General features: G+C 42.8%; 1 protein-coding gene across 1 annotated transcript in view; it reads left to right on the top strand.

The window, feature by feature from the left end:
• The window catches only part of dyrk4 (dual-specificity tyrosine-(Y)-phosphorylation regulated kinase 4), a 95,484-nt gene that overhangs the window by 34,736 nt on the left and 36,333 nt on the right, over positions 1–24,415 (top strand). Inside the window, exons 5-7 of the mRNA XM_060928346.1 lie at positions 2,648–2,795; positions 6,212–6,375; positions 11,701–11,837. Of these exons, the coding sequence (XP_060784329.1) occupies positions 2,648–2,795; positions 6,212–6,375; positions 11,701–11,837 (449 nt within the window). The remainder of the gene's footprint in view (positions 1–2,647; positions 2,796–6,211; positions 6,376–11,700; positions 11,838–24,415) is intronic.

Below are 24,415 nucleotides of genomic sequence, written 5' to 3'. Positions count from 1 at the left end.
CTACCAATTTTTTTAGAGTAAAAACATGGGATTTTGGCTCAATCAAAGGAACATTTGCTCTGTGAAATTAGTTTGTCAAAGTCATGTCCTCTGATGGATCAAACAGGAGTTTATTTACTTCTGCCAAATTTGTTGGAGGACGTTATGTTTTCGCCTCTATTTGGTCATTTGTTCCCAATGTAACTCAAAAAATAGCAATTAGATTTCGATGAAATTTGGAGGAAAGGTGGGCCATGGGCTACGGAGCCGTTGCTTAGATTTTGACGTAAATCCGGATATGTATGTGGATCCAGTATCCAAATATCTATACGGACCCAGGATTTATTTTGGCTTTTCCCAGCGTAACTCAAAAAGTAGTGAATGAATTTTGATGAAATTTGGAGGAAAGGTGAGCCATGGGCCAAGGAACAACTGAGTCAATTTTGATGCAAATCTGCATATGTATGTGGTTCCAGGATCCAGCTATGTACACTACCGTTCAAAAGTTTGGGGTCACTTTGAAATTTCCTTATTTTTGAAAGAAAAGCACTGTTCTTTTCAATGAAGATCACTTTAAACTAATCAGAAATACACTCTATACATTGCTAATGTGATAAATGACTATTCTAGCTGCAAATGTCTGGTTTTTGGTGCAATATCTCCATAGGTGTATAGAGGCCCATTTCCAGCAACTATCACTCCAGTGTTCTAATGGTACAATGTGTTTGTTCATTGCCTCAGAAGGCTAATGGATGATTAGAAAACCCTTGTACAATCATGTTAGTACAGCTGAAAACAGTTTAGCTCTTTAGAGAAGCTATAAAACTGACCTTCCTTTGAGCAGATTGAGTTTCTGGAGCATCACATTTGTGGGGTCGATTAAATGCTCAAAATGGCCAGAAAAATGTCTTGACTATATTTTCTATTCATTTTACAACTTATGGTGGTAAATAAAAGTGTGACTTTTCATGGAAAACACAAAATTGTCTGGGTGACCCCAAACTTTTGAACGGTAGTGTATGCAGATCCAGGATTTTTTTTTTTTTTTTGCCTTTTATCAACGTAACTCAAAAAGTAGTGAATGGATTTGGATCAAATTTGGAGGAAAGGTGGTTCATGGGCTAAAGAACCATTGCTTATATTTTGATGCAAATCCAGCTATTTATGTGGATCCAAGATTTTTTTTTTTTTTACTTTTCCCAACATAACTCTAAAAGTAGTAAATTAATTTTGATGAAATTTGAAGGAAACTTCAGCCATGGGCCAAGGAACCATTGCTTAGATTTTGATGCAAATCCAGATATGTATGTGGATCCAGGATCCAAATATGTAGGCGGATCCAGGATTTTTTTTGCCTGTTCCCAATGTAACTCAAAAAGTAGTGAACGGATTTTGATGAAATTTGGTAAAAAGGTGGAGCATGGGTCAAGGAACAATTGATTAATTTTTGACACAAATTCAGACATGTATGTGGATCCAAGATCCAAATATGTATGCAGATCCAGGATTTTTTTTGTCTTTTCCCAATGTAACTCAAAAAGTAATGAACGGATTTTGATAAAATTTGGCAGAAAGGTGGGCCATGGACCAAAGAACAATCAACTAGATTTTGACTAGAAATCCAGATATGTGGCTTGGTGGAGGTATATACTCCTCTGAGTTCCCTTCTGGTTATTTCTTTGATGGAGGGGTACATTAATGATGAAAGCACATTCACGCCTTTGTAAATGAAGAGTGAAAGTAGCAGAAATGAATTTATTGAAATGGGTTTGATAACACACAATCGAAGGAAAAATCAAGCTGATCACAATGTCGCTGTTTTTATTTTTTTTTTTAAGTGAAAGTTTTGATGTTATAATCTGCTAATCATTTTATCATTTAAGCAGGTATTTTAGTCTGTCCTGGTTATCTTATGGAGTTGGTATTTTTGTTTCTTTGCCTGATTTTTCATGATGTGACTCAGGTGAGAGAATGATACTGCAATTAAGTATAATTACCAAGGTTGAATAATGAACAAATAACTACTGTACTGTAACTACTAGAACTAACAAATATTTCTCCATGACAAACAACAAATAATGTAGGCAAATGCTTAAAAGACAAAATAACGAATTATAAAAATGAATACTGATGATCAGACTTATTTCGTCATTTAATTCACATACTTTTACTGTTTTTCTGACTAGTATTAGTTTGTTATTGTTAGTTTGTAAGTGTTTTAATGTTATTGCAAGTGAAAACACTGATCTTGGACACAGACTGTGGAGCTCTGAAAAAGCATGCAGTGATATTTCACTGGCTCCTTTCTTTTGGTTTATAAATAATGGCATAACTCACCAAAGAGGTGTTAATGTGCTGTCCGGGTCATGGCACCAGGCTGTTAGAATTTCGTCAGCAATTAGTCAGAAACCAGCAGACTGGTGTTGGTTTTCAGACTCTGACATCATACCAAAGCACAAGAAGTAAGAAACAGAGCATCTTCAGAAACAGCCTAGTGTCCTATCCATCTGAAACATTGCTCTCACCCCTCAGAGAATAATGTACAAATTACACAATCTGAAGGTCATGCATTCTTGTTTAGAAACTTGTGTTTGTTGAGAATTTTTGCAAATGATCTGACCATCAATTACACAGCCTGTTTGCTTTAGTGAACTTTACTAATGTTCAGGAGGAGCGCGAGAGGCCAAGGCCGCAGTTCCCAGCACGTTTTGGTTCCTCTGTTGACAACATCTCAGAGTCTCTAACCAGAAGCATCATCAACAAGTTTGAGAAGATCAGGACTTATGAGGGACAGCGGTTACCCATGTCACCAACAGGTCAGTAGTACTGTATTATAGTGCAATTTAGATGTCTTGTGACATCTTAATCAGCGTAATTAAATAAGTGTGTGTTGTTATAGAAAAATAATAAATGAGTTCCTGTTGCCACTTCAAGGGTAATTATTACCTCATCTGGCTGACAGTTGATGAGTTTATGCCATCATGTGTAGTCCATCATCAGTCCGGCATCGTCCACATTTCATGAAAATTGCTTCTTCTCTCTCAGTTTTTCACTGATTTTTATTCTTTTTGGCAGGAAGGTAGGTCTGCCTGGAGTGCATATAGCTTCTACCCAAATTTGCATAATTTCAATTAATAATGAAGATATGGAGTAATTAATCAATCCCTAATGAGCAGTTTCCACACAAATTGCTTCGTTTCCCTCAATTCTTCACCGATTCTGATTCTTTCTGGCATGAAGGTAGGGGTACCTAGGGTGCATATAACTTCCACCCAGATTTGCTTGATAACAATTATTAATGACGTTATGGACTAATTAAGCCTTAATGAGCAGTTCAACAAAAATTGCTTCTTCTCGGTCAATTCCTCACTGTTTTGGATTCTTTCTGGCAAATAGGTTGGTATTCCTAGGCTGTATATAGCGTCTATATATAGCTTGTATATAGTGTATATAGCTTGCAACATTTATTGTGCAAGGTGGCCCACTTTAGATTGTTCCTTCTGGACTGGACAGGGCCAGAGTGAGCTACGCCATCATTGACGTTCTCATTTATCTATAGCAGCACCCTGAACAACTTGCCAGTGTTTTTTTAATTATTATTATTATTATTATTATTATTTATTAAAGTGCTACACATCATACTTTTTATTTGTTTAAAATTACAGTTAATGTCGTGGAACGTCAAATACAGTTTGTCACGTAACTAAGACGCCACAGAGCACAAATTCTTTTGTCTTGAAGACTTTCCCTAGGAGGACAAATTTGAAGGAACACAACGTTACCTCAAAACACTGACACTGGAGATTCTTTCCATGAATGTTCCATAAACATGTCTTTACGTAAAAAACTTCACTAGAGCAACATTTAGTGTCAGTTTTTCCTTGTTAATTAACACATGTTTGTTCTGCCATAAGTCCTTGTGAATGAGCTGTTACTATAGAAACAATATTAGAACTGTATTACAATGGCATTAAATGGCAAAATAACATTTGATTATGCTTTTTTTTTTTAAACCTCAGTGGGTACTAGTCCCTCAGCTGACTATGATTTGATGCAAATTTTCATTTATGGCTTATTTGAGATCATAAAGAAACCGTCGCTAGTCCAGTAAATAAAATACAAAGACAAAAATCTGTGTCACTTCATCTGTAAGGCTTCCTGAATGTTGGTTTGTCATCGTTGCTACTCATTAGTTAAGCTATGTGACCTGTTGTAGTAAGTAAATCATTAAATCAAGAAAGTTCAATCTCAAATGAACTGGAGCAGTCAGTTGCTTAGTTTCAGACCTTTTGAAGGCAGGGTAAAGAATTACATAGGACGCCCAAGAAATCCAAATATTAAACTAGAAGGGCACTTGGTAAAGAGCATACCTCCGCCAAGCCACATATTCGGATATACATCACAATCTAATCAGTTGTTCCTTGGCCCATGGCTCACCTTTCCTCCAAATTTCATCAAAATCCATTCAATATGTTTTGAGTTACATTGGGAAAAGACAAAAAAAAATCTTGGATCTGCATACATAGCTGGATCCTGGATCCACATACATATCCAGATTTGCATCAAAATCTAATCAATTGTTCCTTGGCCCATGGCTCACCTTTCCTGCAAATTTCATCAAAATCCATTCATTACTTTTTGAGTTATGTTGGGAACAGACAAACAAACAGAGATGAAAACATAACCTCCTCCAACAAAGATGGCGGCGGGAAAACAAAGCACTTTAGGCAAATATATATTGATTCAGACCAGATGAAGTTTTTATTCTGAACTTTCCACTCACAAAACTCACATTAGTCACACTGGGGTAAAGGATTCAAACATTGTGGATGGTTTGAACAGTAATATTCTTAGTTTACTTAAAATTCCAGTTGTTCCAATCGTACTAAACCCTCGAAGTTATTATAATTTCCACACTATTTCTTAAAGTTTCCATTGTCAGTAGAAATCACTATCAGTTTTAATATTTTTATCCACATTATTATATTTTTATTTATTCTATTTGTTATTATATATTTGCCATTCATTTATATTTATGTTATGCACAGCTTTCATGTAAACAAGTGTCAGCTTTTGAAACCCTGTGCCTAATAAATTTTATTATCCCCCCGGCATATAATGTGGGGGGTTATAGCTATCGCTCAGTCCATCTGTCCGTCCGTCTGTAAACATTTTAGTTTCTGGAGCATAACTCAAAAACTATTAGGAATTTTTTCACGAAACCTCACAGTTATGTTAAGTGACTACAGGAGTTGTGCCTTTTGACATTTTGGGGTTTCTGTGATTTTTATTTTTTCTGTATTTCCATGGCAACCAATTCAATTTAGGAAAATTTGGAGTGGGGTTTCATGTGGGGGCCGGGGGGATATGTCATCTTCTGATGACTCCTATTATTATTATTATTATTATTATTATTATTATTATTATTATTATTATTATTATTATTGTTTTTAGGTTTATGACCTTGAGACTAGAAAATGAACAAATGACTAGAACATTCTTTCCACCCGTTCAATATAATCACCCAGTTTAATTTGATTGACTAGTTATAACTAAATAGTTACGTATAACAGATTAGTATAAATATGGAGGTGATTATAGAAAATCGAGTGTGCTGACTGGTCAAGAAATTCTGACTGTTTCTTGATAATCACCTCGAGCGACTCGGCAAAATGGCAGGCAATCACCAAATGAGGAAGAATTACAAATGATAAAAGTACAGTAAATGCTATTCCTAGAAGCACTAGAGATGCTACGGAGTTTGGTCTAAAACTATTCAAAGGTAAGGTGGGATTGTGATTTATTTTATCAATTTCAAAACAGTCTTTTATGTGAGTCGGCATAGATAAGTGACACAAGTCTATGCTGTACCTTTATTATATTTGCATGCCAATTTCGAAGATTGAAATAAATTATTTTTTAATACAATTTTAAAAAAATAATAATTAACTGTGTATTTATACTAAAACAATTATCTGCCTCAGGCTCAGTGAATATCAGTGAATAATAACCTTGACTTTGTCTCGCTTATTATTCATCGATATTCACTTCACCTTCGCCGAATAATGGTTAAATATAACTACAATAACTCTCGAAACTGACAGGAGTTAATAATGATCTCCCCTGCCATCATGGTATTTCAAAAGAAGTCTTAAACACCCCAGATAAACACAGAGATTCAGCAGAATTTATATCTTCTTTACATCTTCTCTCTTTGCTTCTTGCCTAACAGCTGCACTGAAGCACTTTCAGAGCCAGCTCACAGAGTACGAGCAAGAGGAGATTATGGACTACACTGAGATCTGGTATCTGGGCTTAGATACCAAGAAGATCCAGGGCTGTCAGGGATCTGCGCAGAATTCAGGCTATGATGATGAGCATGGCAGCTACCTGAAGGTACACAGGGTCATGACATGACATACACTCTTTATATGCATTGAGGGTCTGGGAAACCCCCTCAGATGTTGCTGTGACCTAAATCTGAACAAAATTGATGAAAATTTTTATGAAACCTAAGAACAGCAGTGCTTGCAATATATTTTTTTTAAATGCCATTTTCTCAAGATCACAAGTTAAATATTTTGTTTCTCATGATCATGGGTTAATGTATCTCATGATCTCAAAGTTCGTTTACTTTACATTAACAGGCATCTAGCAGATGCTCTTATCCAGAGCGACATACAACATACCCAGAGCAGCCTTTGGAGCAGTTGGGGGTTTGGTGCCTTGCTCAAGGGTATGCCAGCCATTCCTGCTGGTTTAGGGAATTGAACCGATGACCTTTTGGTCCCAAAGCTGCTTCTCTAACCATCAGGCCATGGCTTCCCCATGTTTCATTATGATAATGATTTAATAATTATTAATTAATTAATTATTATTAGTGGAGCTCCAGCAGAGCACCATACCTAAGAAAAAATGGTAAACCCATCGAGTCGATTTTTTGTGGTTTGTCAGTGTACGTGTACCACCACTCATACACACCGCCTAGTGGCCAGTGTTAGTAATTACCAGTCATACACACCGCCTAGTGGCCAGTGTTAGTAATTACCAGTCATACACACCGCCTAGTGGCCAGTGTTAGTAATTACCAGTCATACACACCGCCTAGTGGTCAGTGTTAGTAATTACCAGTCATACACACCGCCTAGTGGCCAGTGTTAGTAATTACAGTCATACACACCGCCTAGTGGCCAGTGTTAGTAATTACCAGTCGTACACACCGCCAAGTGGCCAGTGTTAGTAATTACCAGTCATACACACCGCCTAGTAGCCAGTGTTAGTAATTACCAGTCATACACACCGCCTAGTGGCCAGTGTTAGTAATTACCAGTCATACACACCGCCTAGTGGCCAGTGTTAGTAATTACCAGTCATACACACCGCCTAGTGGCCAGTGTTAGTAATTACCAGTCATACACACCGCCAAGTGGTCAGTGTTAGTAATTACCAGTCATACACACCGCCTAGTGGCCAGTGTTAGTAATTACCAGTCATACACACCGCCTAGTGGCCAGTGCTAGCCAGTAAAGAAATAAAAGAGACTGGCTATGATATAAGAAAATTCTACAACCCAGAAACAGATGGGAGCTCCGCTTTTAGGCAGTGCCTAAATCTATATATTATGTAGTTATGGTCCTGGGCGGCAGTTAGCACTGTCACCTCACAACAAAAAGGTTCTGGGTTTGAGCCCAGTGGCTGACAGGGGGCCTTTCTGTGTGGAGTTTGCATGTTCTTCCTGTGTCTCTGTGGGTTTCCTCCAGGTGCTCTGGTTTCCCCCATGGTCCTTTTTTTTTGCCCATTTTTCCTGCTTCCAATACATCAACTTCAAGAACTGACTGTTCTCTTGCTGCCTTATATATCCCACCCCTTGGCAGGTGCCATTGTAATGAGATAATCAATGTTATTCACTTCACCTGTCAGTGGTCATAATGTTATTGCTGATTGGTGTAAATGCATAATTTAGCCAGAATGTCTTTTGAGCATCACACAGCTTCAAGGACTCTCTCTGAATTCCTAGCAATTCTAAACTTTATCAGATATGAGAGCTAGAATGAGATCTAATCCCTGTCATGGTAATTTATCTACAGCTACATACACTTTGTATTTATCTTTACAGTTTGTACAGTGACAGCTAGCTATTAGCATTGTTTGTATTGTCAGGGTTATTATCATGCTATCATGCTAGCTAACACATGAGAGATTAGGAATAATGCTGTTCTTAGTTAGCCTTTGCTAAACTTTTCTTTTACCATTACTTAGTTCCTTGGTGAAAGAGGCACTAATTTAACAACATTAACTCAAATCAAGATGTGATTTAAGGTGTATTTTCCTTTTGTGAATCTTTCTTGTTCACTTTAAGAGTTTAGACATTAATTTGATTGAAATTATGACAGAACCTAATGACTACACAAACCACTATGTACTGACTTGACACAGTGACCTTGAACTCAACTTCGTGAGAGAAATAAAAAACTTTCATTACAACACAAGACTTGCTAATGTCCTGCCAGACCCTCAACACTCATGTGAACTCTAATCCATGAATGCGCCGTGTTAACCATGTGCCTTCTGCATTATTTACAAGTTTGGACCAATTCGTACAGCATATGTTCATCCCTCAGAGCACTAATCCAGACAGTTCAAGAGTTGATCAGTCGGTTAGTCTCAGCCTGGAAATAATAAATGGGACAGTTATATGGAAGGCAGAATGGTGTCCTTTTTTGTCTCAGTTTTATACATCTTTCAAAAAAAAAGCTGTAAAATTTTATAGTAACTTGCTGGCACCTTGGTTTACTAGTAAAGAATTGTAAACCAACTGTAAAATATATTTACAATAAAGTACTGTAATATCATACATACTATGATTTCAGTATATTTGCTAATTGAGCAGATCCAGGATACAACTGAACTGAAGATTAAGGGTCTTGCTCAAGGATGCAACCATCACAGTTTTGGTGATGTTGGGATTTGAACATATGACCTTTTGATCTGCAATTCAAAGCCTTAACCACTGAGCCACCACAACTAGCCCAACTACTGTCCATTGATTCAACCACATCTACCACTGATTAACTCAACTCCACTCCACTCTACTCCACTCCACTAAAGCTGAGTGGTCTAGGCTTTGAATTACAGGGCAGGGGTTACAGGTCCACTCTCTTGGACTCCCACTCAAGGGACGCTGTCTGCTGTGATTGAACTTGCAATCTCTAGATAGTAGGATGAACACTTTTCTTTTGGGCAACTCTCAAACCGAGAAGGTCCTTTTTAAACAGTTCTTATTTAGTGTGAAAATAAGAAGCAGGTGCTAGTAATCGGGAAATGCAGAATGTAAGGTGTGCACTGCCAGATCTATGTTTTTTGTGCAAGCAGTACTGGTATGCTCCGGTTTCCCCCACAGTCCAAAGACATGCAGGTTAGGTTAACTGGTGACTCTAAATTGACCGTAGGTGTGAATGTGAGTGTGAATGGTTGTCTGTGTCTATGTGTCAGCCCTGTGATGACCTGGCAACTTGTCCAGGGTGTACCCCGCCTTTCGCCCGTAGTCAGCTGGGATAGGCTCCAGCTTGCCTGCGACCCTGTAGAAGGATAAAGCGGCTAGAGATAATGAGATGAGATGAGATGAGATGAGATGAGTACTGGTATAACACTGGGTGTTGCTAATTTGGTTGGATATGAACATTGGTTAGAACATTACTATCTCTTAAGACTGTCCTAATAGTGCCTATAGCACACTGAACATCTCATATCATCTCTAGCCACTTTATCCTTCTACAGGGTCGCAGGCAAGCTGGAGCCTATCTCAGCTGACTACGGGCGAAAGGCGGGGTACACCCTGGACAAGTCACCAGGTCATCACAGGGCTGACACATAGACACAGACAACCATTCACACTCACACCTACGCTCAATTTAGAGTCACCAGTTAACCTAACCTGCATGTCTTTGGACTGTGGGGGAAACTGGAGCACCCGAAGGAAACCCACGCGGACAACATGCAAACTCCGCACAGAAAGGCCCTCACCGGCCATGGGGCTCGAACCCAGACCTTCTTGCTGTGAGGCGACAGCACTAACCACTACACCACCGTGCGCCCCACATTGAACATCATTAATTACAATTCATAGGATCAATAGAAGGTCTTACACATATATACTTTGCCAAACATGTGCAATATGGCCTAAACAAAAATGTACGAACACCTTTCCCATATGTGTTTCCTAGAAGGTCTAGCATGCAGTTGGCATTTCAGTTCATCCCAAAGGTGTTCAGTGGGGTTGAAGTCAGGTCTCTGTTCAGGACACCAAAGTTCTTCCACGCCAACCTTGGCAAATCATGTCTTCATGCCGCTTTGTGCACAGCGGCATTGTGATGCTGGACTGGGTTTGGGTTTCTAAGTTCTAGTCAAAGGAAATCCTGATTCTACAGCAAAGACATTCTATACAATTGTGCACTTCCAGTGGGCAGTATGATGGTGTAGTGGTTAGCACTGTTGCCTCACAGCAAGAAGGTTCTAGGTTTGAGCCCAGTGGCCGACAGGGACCTTTGTGTGGAGTTTTCATGTTCTCCCTGTATCTGCGTGGATTTCCTCTGGGTTCTCTGGTTTCCCCCACAGTCCAAAGACATGGAGGTTAGGCTAATTGGTGGCTCTAACTTGACCGTAGGTGTGAATGGTTGTTTGTCTCTATGTGTCAGCCCTGTGATGATATGGCGACAAGTCAAGTTTATTTTTATAGCGCTTTTAACAATAGACATTGTCGCAAAGCAGCTTTACAGAATTTTAGTGACTTGAAATATGAGCTAATTTTATCCCTAGTCTATCCTTAGTCTTTTCCCAATGAGCAAGCCTATGGTGATGGTAGCAAGGAAAAACTCCCTCAGATGACATGAGGAAGAAACCTCAAGAGGAACCAGACTCAAGACATGTCCAGGGTGTACCCCGCCTCTTGCCCATAGTCAGCTGGGATGGGCTCCAGCTTGCCTGCGACCCTGCACAGGATAAGCGGTTATGGATAATGGATGGATGGGTGTGCACTTCCAACTTTGTGGAACCACAAAGTTTGAGGAAGGTTTGGGTGTGATGGTCAGGGATCAACATACTTTTGGCCATGTTGTGTATTTCTTGAATTCTATGTCAGCCAGTAAGTTATTTCTACCACTAACATTGAGGATTGTTTTGATTGGCTATCACTTAACCTTTTGGTAAAGCCAGATTACCACCCCAAAACTGGTCACAAAAATATAATCTACCAATATATACTTGCTGCACCAAGAGCATTCATTTCCAGGGTTTTCATGGATCCAAGAGTCTTTACTAGAAACACTGGGGGTTGCAGGAATACACCCTGGATGGAAAGCCAGTTCATCTCAGGACACCATTCATACCTAGGGTACTTTAGCTTCACCACTCTGCCTACTGACATGTTTTTGAGAGGTGGGCAGAAACCAGAGAACACCAGGATGTAGACATAAGAAGACCATGAAACTCCACACAGACAGTAACCCGAGGTCGAGCTTGAACCAGGAACCCTGGAGTTGTGAGGCAGTAACATTACCCACTGTGCTACCTCAACACCGAGAGTGTATGCCTTATTTTTGCTTTTGCACTATGATTACAAAAATAGGCCCTATAGTCTTCTTGCCAGATGTAGACTGAAATAGCTGTGCTTTGGCTATCCATAACTAAGACACGACTCTCCTTCCATATATGATGTGTGTGCAGATCCTTCATGACCATATCGCCTACCGCTACGAGGTCCTGGAAGTGATTGGGAAGGGATCTTTTGGACAGGTCCTCAAATGTCTGGATCATAAGACAAATGAGATGGTGGCCATAAAGATCATTCGCAACAAGAAAAGGTATTTAAATAAAAAAATTAATGTTTCTCCTTCAGTTTAATGACTTAAGGAGGACACCAAAACATTACGTGAATGACATGTTTCTAAATGTAATTAAAGGGCACATGAACCCAAATATTTGATAATAGTGTAATTTACTGGTATATTCATTGGCATATGGATCATTTGTGAGTGAAATGGTGCAAAAGTGGGTGTGGCATTTGAAACTGCCAGAGCAAGGATATTTTAAATTAATCAATTAATTAATTAACTAATTTATTGATTTATTTTTGTAATTGTCCGACCTCTGGTGTGAGAAAGGCACTATATAAGTTAAAATTATTATTATTATTATTATTATTATCTCATCTCATTATCTCTAGCCGCTTTATCCTGTTCTACAGGGTCGCAGGCAAGCTGGAGCCTATCCCAGCTGACTACGGGCGAAAGGCGGGGTACACCCTGGACAAGTCGCCAGGTCATCACAGGGCTTATTATTATTATTATTATTATTATTATTATTATTTTGAGCTAACCTTACCTCCAAACAGACACATTTCTTTTTTAATCATTAACATAACCAGCTTAAGATGAGCAAAACTTTATCTGAAAGCTGTGGCTTAAGCTATGGTTTCGATTTCTAGAACATTCAAACTGTCAATTTTCCTGGGCCTTGTAAGATCATCATTAGCTAATATTTCTAATGTCCGTACAACATTTGTGCAACATTTTTAGCTTATGCGGCCATAGGCCAGGCTGGATGAGCTTATGCGATCACGCATCATCCATCCGTCGTCGTCCGTCCACAATATACAAAAATCGCTACTCTTCCTACAGGATTGATTGGATTTTGATCAAACTTGCATACAATGCTCCCTAGGTGGATGTGTATAAAAGTTGTCAAGATGGTGGCGCCACCTGTCATATTTACAATTTTATGGACGTCTGAAATTTTTAGATGGCTCGTCACATTAAAAGCTACTCTTTGTAAACTACTGGGATGTTTTCACTGAAACTCACTTAGAAGACTCTAAAGACATATTCCAACAAGAATTGTTCACCAGGTGGCACCACATACCATGGATGCGGCTACAGAGGGGGGTTACTCCTCCTACAGGAGTGATCATATTTTGATCAAACTCATATGGAATGTTCCCCAGATTGGTGTGGAAAAAAAAATGTCAAGATGGTGGCACCACCTGTCATATGTAACATATTACGGTAGTCTGAAATTTTTGGGTGAATCGTCACATTAAACACTACTCTTCATAAACTGCTGGGACGTTTTCACTGAAACTCACCCAGAAGACTCTAAAGACATATTCCAACAAGAATTGTTCACCAGGTGGTGCCACCTGCCATGGATGCGGTTACACAGGGGTCATACTTATGCAATTTCACAAAAATTGTTACTTCTCCTACAGGATTGATCAGACTTCAAACTCACACACAACAACAGTGCTGGTATGAGCTACAGCCTCATTGAGGCTATTTTAGTTGTATGAAAACACAAATCTTTCCAGAACGTTAATATAGTGAGGAATGTATTAGTAACATTTTAAGACTGTTATAGCACTCCATGTTTTCTGAACATTACAAGAGCATTATTGTAGCAGTCCATGTAGGTGGGTGGAGCACAGAAGGATGGCAGGACAGAACTGATCTCACAAAACTCTCTTTTATTTGCACTTCGCAGTTGCAAACACACACTCAGACACACGCACACACATCAGCCATCTGGTTGTCGAGAGAGCTCCCTCTGCTCTCACTCTCTCTCCTTAAATAGGGCGCGGTCACTGGGAAGACACACAAACATTAATTAACAGGTGCAGTGATTCTGCCACTTAACTTCCCCGACTCTGCCCTCCTGTCACAGACCGATGCTAGACCACGCCCCCGCTGCCACATACCCCCACCGCCCGACTCAGGCCGGGCAGCCGTCCGGCCCGCATCCGACTCCCCCCCCCTTGACGGGAGAAGAAGTCCGCCACGACCATCTGCGCCCCCGGCCTGTGGATCACCTTGAAGTTAAAGGGTTGGAGTGCCAGATACCAACGGGTGATCTGCGCATTGGCATCCTTCATGCGGTGGAGCCACTGGAGGGGCGCGTGGTCCAAACAAAGGGTGAAAGGGCGTCCCAGCAGGTAGTACCGGAGGGCGAGGACCGCCCACTTGATCGCCAGGCACTCCTTCTCGATGGTACTGTAGCGCCCCTCACGCACCGACAGCTTGCGACTAATGTACAAGATGGGGCGATCCTCCCCCTCCACCTGCTGGGACAAAACAGCCCCCAGCCCTCTGTCTGACGCATCCGTCTGCAACATAAAGGGGAGAGAAAAGTCAGGGGAGTGTAAAAGTGGCCCCCCCACACAGTGCAGCCTTAACCTTAGAAAAAGCCCGCTGGCATTGCTCCGTCCACTGGACCGGATCTGGTGACCCCTTTTTAGTCAGATCAGTCAGTGGGCTGGTGACGTCCGAATAATTAGGTATAAACCTACGATAATAGCCAGCCAGCCCCAGGAACTGTCTCACCCCCTTTTTGGTCTTGGGCCTCAGGCAGGCCGCAATCGCTGCAGTCTTGTTAATTTGGGGACGCACCTGCCCGTTGCCCAAGTGGAAGCCCAGATACCGTACTTCCACCCACCCAATCGCACACTTCTTCGGGTTGGCCGTGAGACCCACCCGCCTCAGCGACCTAAGGACGGCCCTCAGGTGTTGTAGGTGCCGCGGCCAGTCATTACTATAAATAATGATATCGTCTAAGTACACGGCCCCATAGGTGGCGTGGGGGCGGAGGACCCTGTCCATCAGCCGCTGAAACGTAGCGGGCGCCCCAAACAGCCCAAAAGGAAGTGTGATGAATTGGTGTAAGCCGAACGGTGTGGAAAAGGCCGTTTTTTCTCGGGATAATGGAGTCAAGGGGATCTGCCAATAACCCTTTGTTAAATCCAGTGTCGAGTAAAAACGAGCCGTGCCTAGCCGATCGAGCAACTCATCAATACGAGGCATTGGGTACGCATCAAATTTAGACACCGCGTTGACTTTTCTATAGTCCACACAGAACCAGACCGACCCGTCGGCCTTGGGTACCAAGACCACCGGGCTGCTCCAGTCACTGTGGGACTCCTCGACGATGCCCATTTCGAGCATGGCCTTGAGTTCTTCCCGAACCACCTTTTTCTTGTGTTCGGGTAACCTGTAAGGGCGGCTACGCACTACCACCCCCGGGAGCGTCTCAATGTGGTGCTCTATGAGGTTAGTGCGGCCGGGCAGGGGTGAGAACATGTCCGAAAACTCGGTCTGCAACTGGGCAACCTCCGCGAGTTGGGTCGGGGAGAGGTGGTCTCCACAGGGGACCGGAGAGGGACGTGATGCTAATGTTCCTTTTTGAACCTCCGGCCCCAGCTCCACCTTCTCCGGAACCACCGACACCAATGCCACGGGGACCTCCTCGTTCCAGAGTTTGAGTAGGTTGAGGTGGTAAATCTGTAGCGCCCCACCCTGTCCGTTCGCTTTACCTCATAGTCGACATCCCCGACTCACCATGTGACCTCAAAGGGTCCTTGCCACTTGGCGACTAATTTAGAGCTCGATGTGGGCAACAGTACGAGTACTTTCTCTCCCGGTGCAAACTCTCTAAGGCGCGTACCCTTGTCGTACAGGCGGGTTTGCCATTCTTGGGCCTGCCGCAAATTCTCCTGGGTTAGGTGTGAGTGTGTGGAGTTTTGCGCGCAGGTCAATAACGTATTGAATTTCATTTTTGCTTGGTGAAGGTCCCTCCTCCCAATTTTCTCGCAGCATGTCTAAAATGCCGCGCGGCTTATGCCCATATAATAATTCAAATGGGGAGAACCCCGTGGAGGCTTGGGGGACCTCTCGCACTGCAAAGAGCAAGGGTTCGAGCCATTTATCCCAGTTACGCGCGTCCTCACTTACAAATTTTTTAATTATGTTTTTAAGGGTGCGATTCAACCGTTCCACTAAACCGTCCGTTTGTGGGTGATACACGCTGGTGCGGATCGGCTTAATACCTAATAACCCATACAGTTCGTTCAGTGTTTGTGACATAAACGAGGTGCCTTGATCAGTCAGAATCTCTTTCGGGATTCCAACTCGGGAGATGACGCGGAAGAGTGCCTCCACAATACTGCGTGCTGAGATATTGCGAAGAGGCACTGCTTCCGGGTATCACGTTGCATAGTCCACCAGAACTAATATAAAGCGGTACCCTCGTGTTGACCAATCTAATGGCCCGATGAGATCCATCCCAATTCTTTCGAATGGGGTCTCGATTAATGGTAGAGGGCGCAAAGGCGCTTTTGGAATGGCCGCTGGATTTACTAACTGGCATTCGCGGCATGCCGTACACCACCTACGGACATCGCCATGAATCCCCGGCCAATAGAATCGGGCCATTATTCGGGCTAGTGTTTTATCCTGCCCCAAATGTCCAGCCATGGGATTAAAGTGAGCCGCCTGGAATACCAATTCCCGGCGGCTCTTCGGAATTAAAAGCTGCGTGACTCGCTCTTTAGTTTGAGTGTCCTGCATCACTCGGTATAATCTATCCTTCATAATCGCGAAGTAGGGGAAGCACAGGGTGGCGTTCGGCTGGAGCGTTTGACCATCGATTACTCTCACTTGGTCAAACGCATGCCGCAGAGTCTCGTCTCGCGATTGCTCTAATGGGAACTCTGCGAGGGATTCCCCAATAGAGAGAGGAGGAGCCGGCGGCTCCTCACTCTGGCGCGGAGATGACGTAGACGGCTCTGTGACAGCTGCTCCCACCAAAGCGACACCAGGACCTCCCCCTGTCAAATGGCAGGACCCACTCTGTACTAAGTGTGTCATTAAACCCAGAAATCCCGGCCAATCAGTCCCCAAAATTAAAGAGTGGGTAAGGCGAGGATTAACCGCCGCCTTCACTATAAATTTTTCCCCTCTGAAAATAATGTGGACCGACACTAAAGGGTAGTTGTGAACATCCCCGTGCACACACAACACCTTCACCAATTGTGCTCCCCCCAAAGCCTCGTCTTGCACCAGGTTTTGGTGGATTGAGGTCTGATTACAGCCAGAATCCACCAACGCCTGATATGTATCCCCTTGGATACTCACCGGTATGCGATACGCTCCGGCCCAATCGAGGGCGGCTCCTGGCGAGTTGGGGATCTGAACCACCGCGCCCACCTCCATTATCGAGCACTGCTGTTGGAGGTGGCCCGGTTCCCCGCAGCACCAGCAAACCGGCCCGGGCTTCCTCTCTGCACTAGTGCTCTGGGGCTCACTCACCTGGGGGGGGAGAGACAGACACAGAAGGGAGACACAGAAGGGCACCGCGGGTGCGGCGGGCCGGCTGAGGTGGCGCCGGCCCCCGTCTCCGCGGTGGGGGAATGGGGCGAGGAGAAGACACAGGAGGAGGGGAGAGAGAGAGAGAGGAGAGAAGAGGTCGTCTGCTGTCCTGCCGTCGGGACAGCCGTCAGATGATCCTCCGCCAGCTCGATTGCCTGATCCAGCGACGCCGAGCGGTGGCACTGGACCCACTCTGCGGTTCCCGCTGGTAGACGCGCGACGAACTGTTCCAGTACCACCTGGTCGATGAGTCCCTCGGCGTCGCAGCTGTCGGCCCTCAACCACTGCCAGCAGGCGTCCCGGAGTTGCTGGCCAAATGCGAACGGCCGGCCGACTTCCTCCAAGCGCAGAGCGCGGAAACGCTGATGTTGTTGCTCCGGGGTGCATCCCATCCGCTGGAGGACGGCCCGGCGAAGGTCCACGTAGGCCGGCCGGTGGTCGGCGGGGAGCTGTAGCGCGGCCAGCTGCGCCTCTCCCGTTAGCAGGGGGAGGAGGCGCGCCGCACGCTGTTCCACCGGCCACCCCGAGGTCTCTGCTACCTGCTCAAAGAGCATGAAGAATGCCTTGGGGTCGTCCTGCGGGCCCATCTTCGTGAGGGTGAGGGGGGAAGGGCCCGCGGCAGTGGAGATGGTGGACCCCGCCGACATGAGGAGGTGCCGGAACGCCCGACGATCTTCCTGTTGTGCCAGCACCAGGGCCTCGAACTGTTGTTCTTGCTCCTTTCGGAGGGCGAGCAGCACCTGGTGCTGGCTCTGTTGGGCCGTGGCGAGGGCATGGATCAGGTCGGCGAAGGTGGAGGACTCCATGGGGCTGTTGTCTTCTGTGCTCGGATCCCGGGTTTCGGCACCACTGTAGCAGTCCATGTAGGTGGGTGGAGCACAGAAGGACGGCAGGACAGAACTGATCTCACAAAACTCTCTTTTATTTGCACTTCGCAGTTGCAAACACACACTCAGACACATGCACACACATCAGCCATCTGGTTGTCGAGAGAGCTCCCTCTGCTCTCACTCTCTCTCCTTAAATAGGGCGCGGTCACTGGGAAGACACACAAACACATTAATTAACAGGTGTAGTGATTCTGCCACTTAACTTCCCCGACTCCGCCCTCCTGTCACAGACCGATGCTAGACCACAACCCCGCTGCCACAGTTATTTTGTAAAAGTACAGCCTAACCTTCGAACCTGTGGGATAAATAACAAATTTAGGTTTGTAGATGTGACATTTTTGTTTTAGAAAGTTTTCTGGGTGTTCTAGGAATGTTATACATTCATTTTATAAACGTTCCTATAGCGTTCTTCCAAATTGTTGTAGCTGTAGAAACATTAACTAACTCATGTTTCAGTATTGTTTAATTTTGTTTTTGTTAACTGGGAACGTACTCAAAGTTTTCATCAGCTGGGATAATTATAGTGCTAACAAATCCAGATTAGCAAAACGTTTTTTAAACACTGCTGTGACATTTTATTTATTGGACTGTCACACAAATGCTTTCAGAATGTTATGTACTGTCTGAGAATGCAACATGAGCAACATTTTAATAATATTGCAATGCAAACAATAATTATTTCACATACAGTGCTGTGCAAAAGTCTTGGCACCCTATTTTTTTTTCATACAAACTTTGTTATAGATTTCTGTTTTATGACTTCTATATTATCGAGTCAAAACAATACAAAAAAAATTTTAGATTCCCAAAGGTTTGTTTTCCAGCACAAAATTAAATGTTACAGGAAAAAAATGTATGCATGTTCTCCCCGTGTCTGTGTGGGTTTCCTCCGGGTACTCCGGTTTCCCCCACAGTCCAAAGACATGCAGGTTAGGTTAACTGGTGACTCTAAATTGACCGTAGGTGTGAATGTGAGTGTGAATGGTTGTTTGTCTCTACGTGTCAGCCCTGCAACGATCTGGCTACTTGTCCAGGGTGTACCCCGCCTCTCACCCATAGTCAGCTGGGATAGGCTCCAGCTTGCCTGCGACCCTGTACAGGATAAGCGGTTACGGACAATGGATGGATGGATGGATGGTTTTCCTTGAGCATGTGACTAAGGCACAAGTTACCATGACACACTGAGAGCTGTTAAAAGATACCTACCCATATCACTTTCCTTTCCTTTCAAGCCTTTTCAACCTACATCACGCCCTCTTGAATTGCTGGAGATGACATCAGGCTTACTGCATTTCAATAATGCAGCAGACAAAATGAGAGCTTAGTGGCTGCGTCTTTGTCACACCACTGTGTCTGACTACACGGCTGGGGACTTAAACTTTATAGGAAGAACAGGAGGATGCAATGGCATTAGGTCTCGCTGGATTATAGTGCTAAAAGGGAATGAATTTGTCGATTGTCGTGTTACAGAGAAACCACAACATCCAAACTCCTCTATTCTGAAGACTTTCAAAAATGTAAAAAATGATAAACTTTCAGAAAGCTTCACATTCTCAGTGATTACACATGATTACATCACCAGACGAGTCATATTCATTTTATTGAGCATTATTATGAAAGAGTGTATATTAATATAAACCTGTGATTTGCAGCTGCATTACTGGACACTTTTTCGATGGAATAAAAACATGTGATCCATTCCCTTCTAGCAAGGTTCATTCATTTGATTTGCTAGCATGCAATATTGTTAGCATATTGCTTATCCTACGTGTATTACGTCACTCTACCCAATGGAAAATGAGTGTTGAATATGGTTTACGATATTACATGGTAGGCGGCACAGTGGTGTAGTGGTTAGCGCTGTCGCCTCACAGCAAGAAGGTCCAGGTTCGAGCCCTGTGGCCGGTGAGGGCCTTTCTGTGCGGAGTTTGCATGTTGTCCACATGGGGTTTCTCTGGGTGCTCCAGTTTCCCCCACAGTCCAAAGACATGCAGGTTAGGTTAACAGGTGACTCTACTGTGAGTGTGAATGGCTGTCTATGTGTCAGCCCTGTGATGACCTGGCGACTTGTCCAGGGTGTACCCCGCCTTTTGCCCGTAGTCAGCTGGGATAGGCTCCAGCTTGCCTGCGACCCTGTAGAACAGGATAAAGCGGCTAGAGATAATGAGATGAGATATTGCATGGTTGTCAAGACAACATGACATCACATGTTGGAGCTGATGCGAATATCCAATGAGAAAGTTTTCTGCTGTGCATGCGCACAAACATTTCTTTATTTGCTGGGAAAGAGAAAGACATGTTGAACACCTGAAAAGCTCCCAAAACTTTATTAGATATTCTTCAAGCATATTTACAAGCAGTGGCGAACTGTTACTATTAGAACTGGGACTTGAGCTCAGCCAAAACTTAGCCAGACACACCAAAAAAAGCAACAGGGCAAAAGATTTCACAAGAGATTAGCGTCAGGCTCCCAGGTCGCTTTGTTGTGTGTAGTTGTTGATGTTGATTTTAAAAGTAACTCAGTAAATTACACAGGGAAATTAATACTTAAGTCTGAGTGAAAAAATACTGTAGCGAGTGTGCAGCATGGAAGAAGAGTCTGGAGACAGAAATCTTAGTTTCTCGGTCGTTAGCCTGTGCTACTTGCTCTCGATAGATAGCACTGGCTTGACCACTTTATTAGCATTCGTTAACACTACTGATGAACGCTACACCGGCTGGAAGATGACTTCACTGCTGCGCCAACGGCGCCGACTCGCGGTTAAGCTCACGTTGGGGTTCAAGAAGGCCGAGGACGATAAATTTTAAGTCCTTCCCACTATAAATCAAAATCTGATTGGTTAATTTATCTGTCACTTCCTACATAAACATACACTGCCATGGCCTTCTGTCCCGGCAATGAAGTCCGAACCAATGAGTGTGCAGCTCTAAACTCTTCTCAGCCTAGAGACAACAAACAAAACGATCTCATTGTCTAACTCGATTTTAATGTTTACAGGACAGTAACACTTTCATTTCTGAAGCACATTTGATAGAAAATAAGGCCGAATTAGAATTAGAAGAGAATAATTATCATGAAATTATGAAAGAATGACAGAAAGTAAATATAACATTTGAAACGCTGATATGTTTGGGTTTCTCTGAACACCTAGAAAGCCCTGACGGTTCCTCTCTGGTGTATGTATAATAATAATAATAATAATAATAATAATAATAACATTGACTGGCTTTTTTCATGGTATATCAGATATATACCATTTAATTAATCAACCTTCTGACCAAACAGAATCGATTGCTCATGTGGTAAAATATTTCCTGTTCAGATTATGATTTTAAAATGATTTTGTGCCATCCTTCCGAAGTCAAAGTAGGTCTCATATTTCATTTTCACAGCTTTATTCTTGTGCCTTCGGTCAGAAATGAGGATGTCTGTGCTGACATGGGTGGGGCATCTCAGTCTTAAATTGTGCTAACATTAACATCTCATCTTGTCGCACGTCTAAAACCTCACTTCATGCAAAGCCGTAAAAGTCCTGTCACGTTTCTTCCAGCCTGGTTTTGTGGATCTGTTATATTTATAGGCTTCATTAAAAATAGGCTACTTTACCCAACTACTAGAGCTAATTTAATTGGATCAAATTATCATAGTAGCGAACATCACTATACGATGCTATAATCATATGTTTTAATCTAACCCCACCTCTTAAAAAAAAAACCCAATTACGCCATTGTTTACCAGGTTCAGCAGCTGCATCATGAAAATACCAAGAATTTTACCAAAGATACTCGTACTAAAATACCTTGAACTGAAGTGTAGTATGTGAACCCAATATTTATTTATTTTTAAATGAAGGGCGGCGCGGTGGTGTAGTGGTTAGCGCTGTCGCCTCACAGCAAGAAGGTCCGGGTTCGAGCCCCGTGGCCGGTGAGGGCCTTTCTGTGCGGAGTTTGCATGTTCTCCCCGTGTCCGCGTGGGTTTCCTCCGGGTGCTCCGGTTTCCCCCACAGTCCAAAGACATGCAAGTTAGGTTAGGTTAACTGGTGACTCTAAATTGACCGTAGGTGTGAATGGTTGTCTGTGTCTATGTGTCAGCCCTGTGATGACCTGGCGACTTGTCCAGGGTGTACCCCGCCTTTCACCCGTAGTCAGCTGGGATAGGCTCCAGCTTGCCTGCGACCCTGTAGAACAGGATAAGCGGCTAGAGATGATGAGATGAGATTTTTAAATGAGGTTTCTTTGCTAACTGCCTGCATTTTGCTCTTAAAATTCTCACAAGGTTAAAAGTAACAGGGTTATTAAAGCAGAGAGTGAGCAAATACACTAAATGGTGTTAACTAGCATCCATTCCAATGCCACAAGTCCATTAAGAACATTATAAAGTGCATTTATTTAAATTAATAATGTACTTTCAGTCTATAATTTGTGTAATAGGGTTGTACTTTCGAAGTGACCTCCTCAGTCAATATCATGATATCTTCCATCTCCCCCAGTGTTTCAGGAAATGTTGCAACTTCCTGTTCGTGGAATATTGAAATATTTCATCGTGGCGAATGTGTAAATGTGTAACGGAGTTGAGGAATGTTGTTGTTGTTTTGGGATTAAAATGGAAACTTTCCTTCACCTAAAATGGATGACTCATGGAAAAGGATGTTCCTAGTATGAGAAGTTAAACAGATTTAGACATTAATTCAGTATAGCGGTCTTGGACATAAAAAAAAAAAAATGTGTGTGTGTGTGGGGTTTTTTTTTATAGATAAGTGTTATAGAGGGGTGGCACGGTGGTGCAGTGGTTAGTACTAGTACTGTCACCTCACAGCAGGAAGGTTCTGTGTTTTGAACCTCACAGCTGACTGGGGTGGAGTTTGCATGTTCTCCTCATGCCTGCATGGGTTTCTTCAGGGTGCTCTGGTTTCCTCCAACAGTCCAAAGACATGCAGATTAGGTCAACTTCAGACTCTAAATTGCCCATAGTGACCTTTCTGCCCAGGATGTATCCCGCCTCTCACCTGAAGTGAGCTGGGATTGGCTCCAGCTTGATGGATAAGCAGGACAGATGATGGATGGATGGATGGATGGATGGATGGAAGTACTTTTGTACTTCCATTTGTGGGTTTAATGATGTTTGAAGGTATTTATCTGAACCATGCTCACAGGTTGTTAGCTCACACGGCCATAGGCCGATGAGCTACTGCCATCACGCGGCATCCGGCGTCCATCATCCGTCCACAATTCACACTCCTCCCTGAGTGTTCAATGGATTTTGATTCTGTTTGTTTTGTTTGGAAAATCTAATCAATGTGCACAAAAGTTACTCCTTGGTTTTGCGATTTCTCATTAGCAAGTTGCTAATTACACCGATTAATGAACTTTCAGAAAAATCGCTATTCCTTCTCAAGTTTTTAAAGTGAGCCAGCCTTTTGATTTCATAAAATCTGTGAAATTTAGTTCCCTCTGAAATGTGGTCATTGTGATATATGTTTATTTATTTCTGTAACATCTCACAAAATATCAGGCTGTTCTGTGGCTGGGAAGTTATTTAATTTGAGGGGATTAAAGCAAATAATGTGCATGAAATCACTCACTTCGCACAGTCAAGCAGACAGAGGAACTCTGCATGTGTGTGTGCATGCGCAGGTTTCCCTTTGACCGTGCACTGACAGTTCCATCGTTCTGTTGCTAAACGAACAGCTGATCACACTGAGGTGCTCGCTGACCGTCAATATTTATTAGTTTGGTCCTGCGTTTCCTTTCCTTCGTATATAACATAACGTATTTTCTTCTCGCTTTTCGTTACTGTAGTCGGTCTTTCACGTTTCATTCGCACACTCACGTCCTCCATTTTTCTCTCCTGTTTCAAATTTGTATCCCACAATGCCTTGTGCGAACAGGGAAAGCTCACCACGTGATGCATGACATAGTATCTTGAATTGGGTCATGGTGAAGCAGGAAAAAATAGCAGAGAATTTAAGGCCACATGGGTTTAATTCATTAATTGTTCTATTTTAAAAAATGAATAAATTTGGAAGTCTGTGATTTGAATTCAGTAGCTTTCAGTCCACTAAACAAAAATAATTGCGTGTCGGGAAAAGTTATTTTTATAACCTACACTTGGAAAATCTGAAAGACAGTCTAGCTTTAACAAACTTTCAGGAAAATCGCTACTCCTTCCCGAGTTTTTAATGCATTTTGATTCTGATTGTTTTCTTTTGAAGATAATTGTTCGTCACAAAAGTTACTATTTCATTTGTTGGTTTCTCATTAAGAAATTGCTAATTAAGCTGTGTGATGAACTTTCTGGAAATTTGCTTTTCCTAGCAGAGTTCTCTGTGGGTTTTTATTTTGATTGTTTTATTTGTA

Source organism: Neoarius graeffei, chromosome 8, assembly GCF_027579695.1.
Source record: "Neoarius graeffei isolate fNeoGra1 chromosome 8, fNeoGra1.pri, whole genome shotgun sequence".
NCBI classification, from domain to species: domain Eukaryota; kingdom Metazoa; phylum Chordata; class Actinopteri; order Siluriformes; family Ariidae; genus Neoarius; species Neoarius graeffei.
This window is presented reverse-complemented; position numbering and strand designations above follow the sequence as displayed.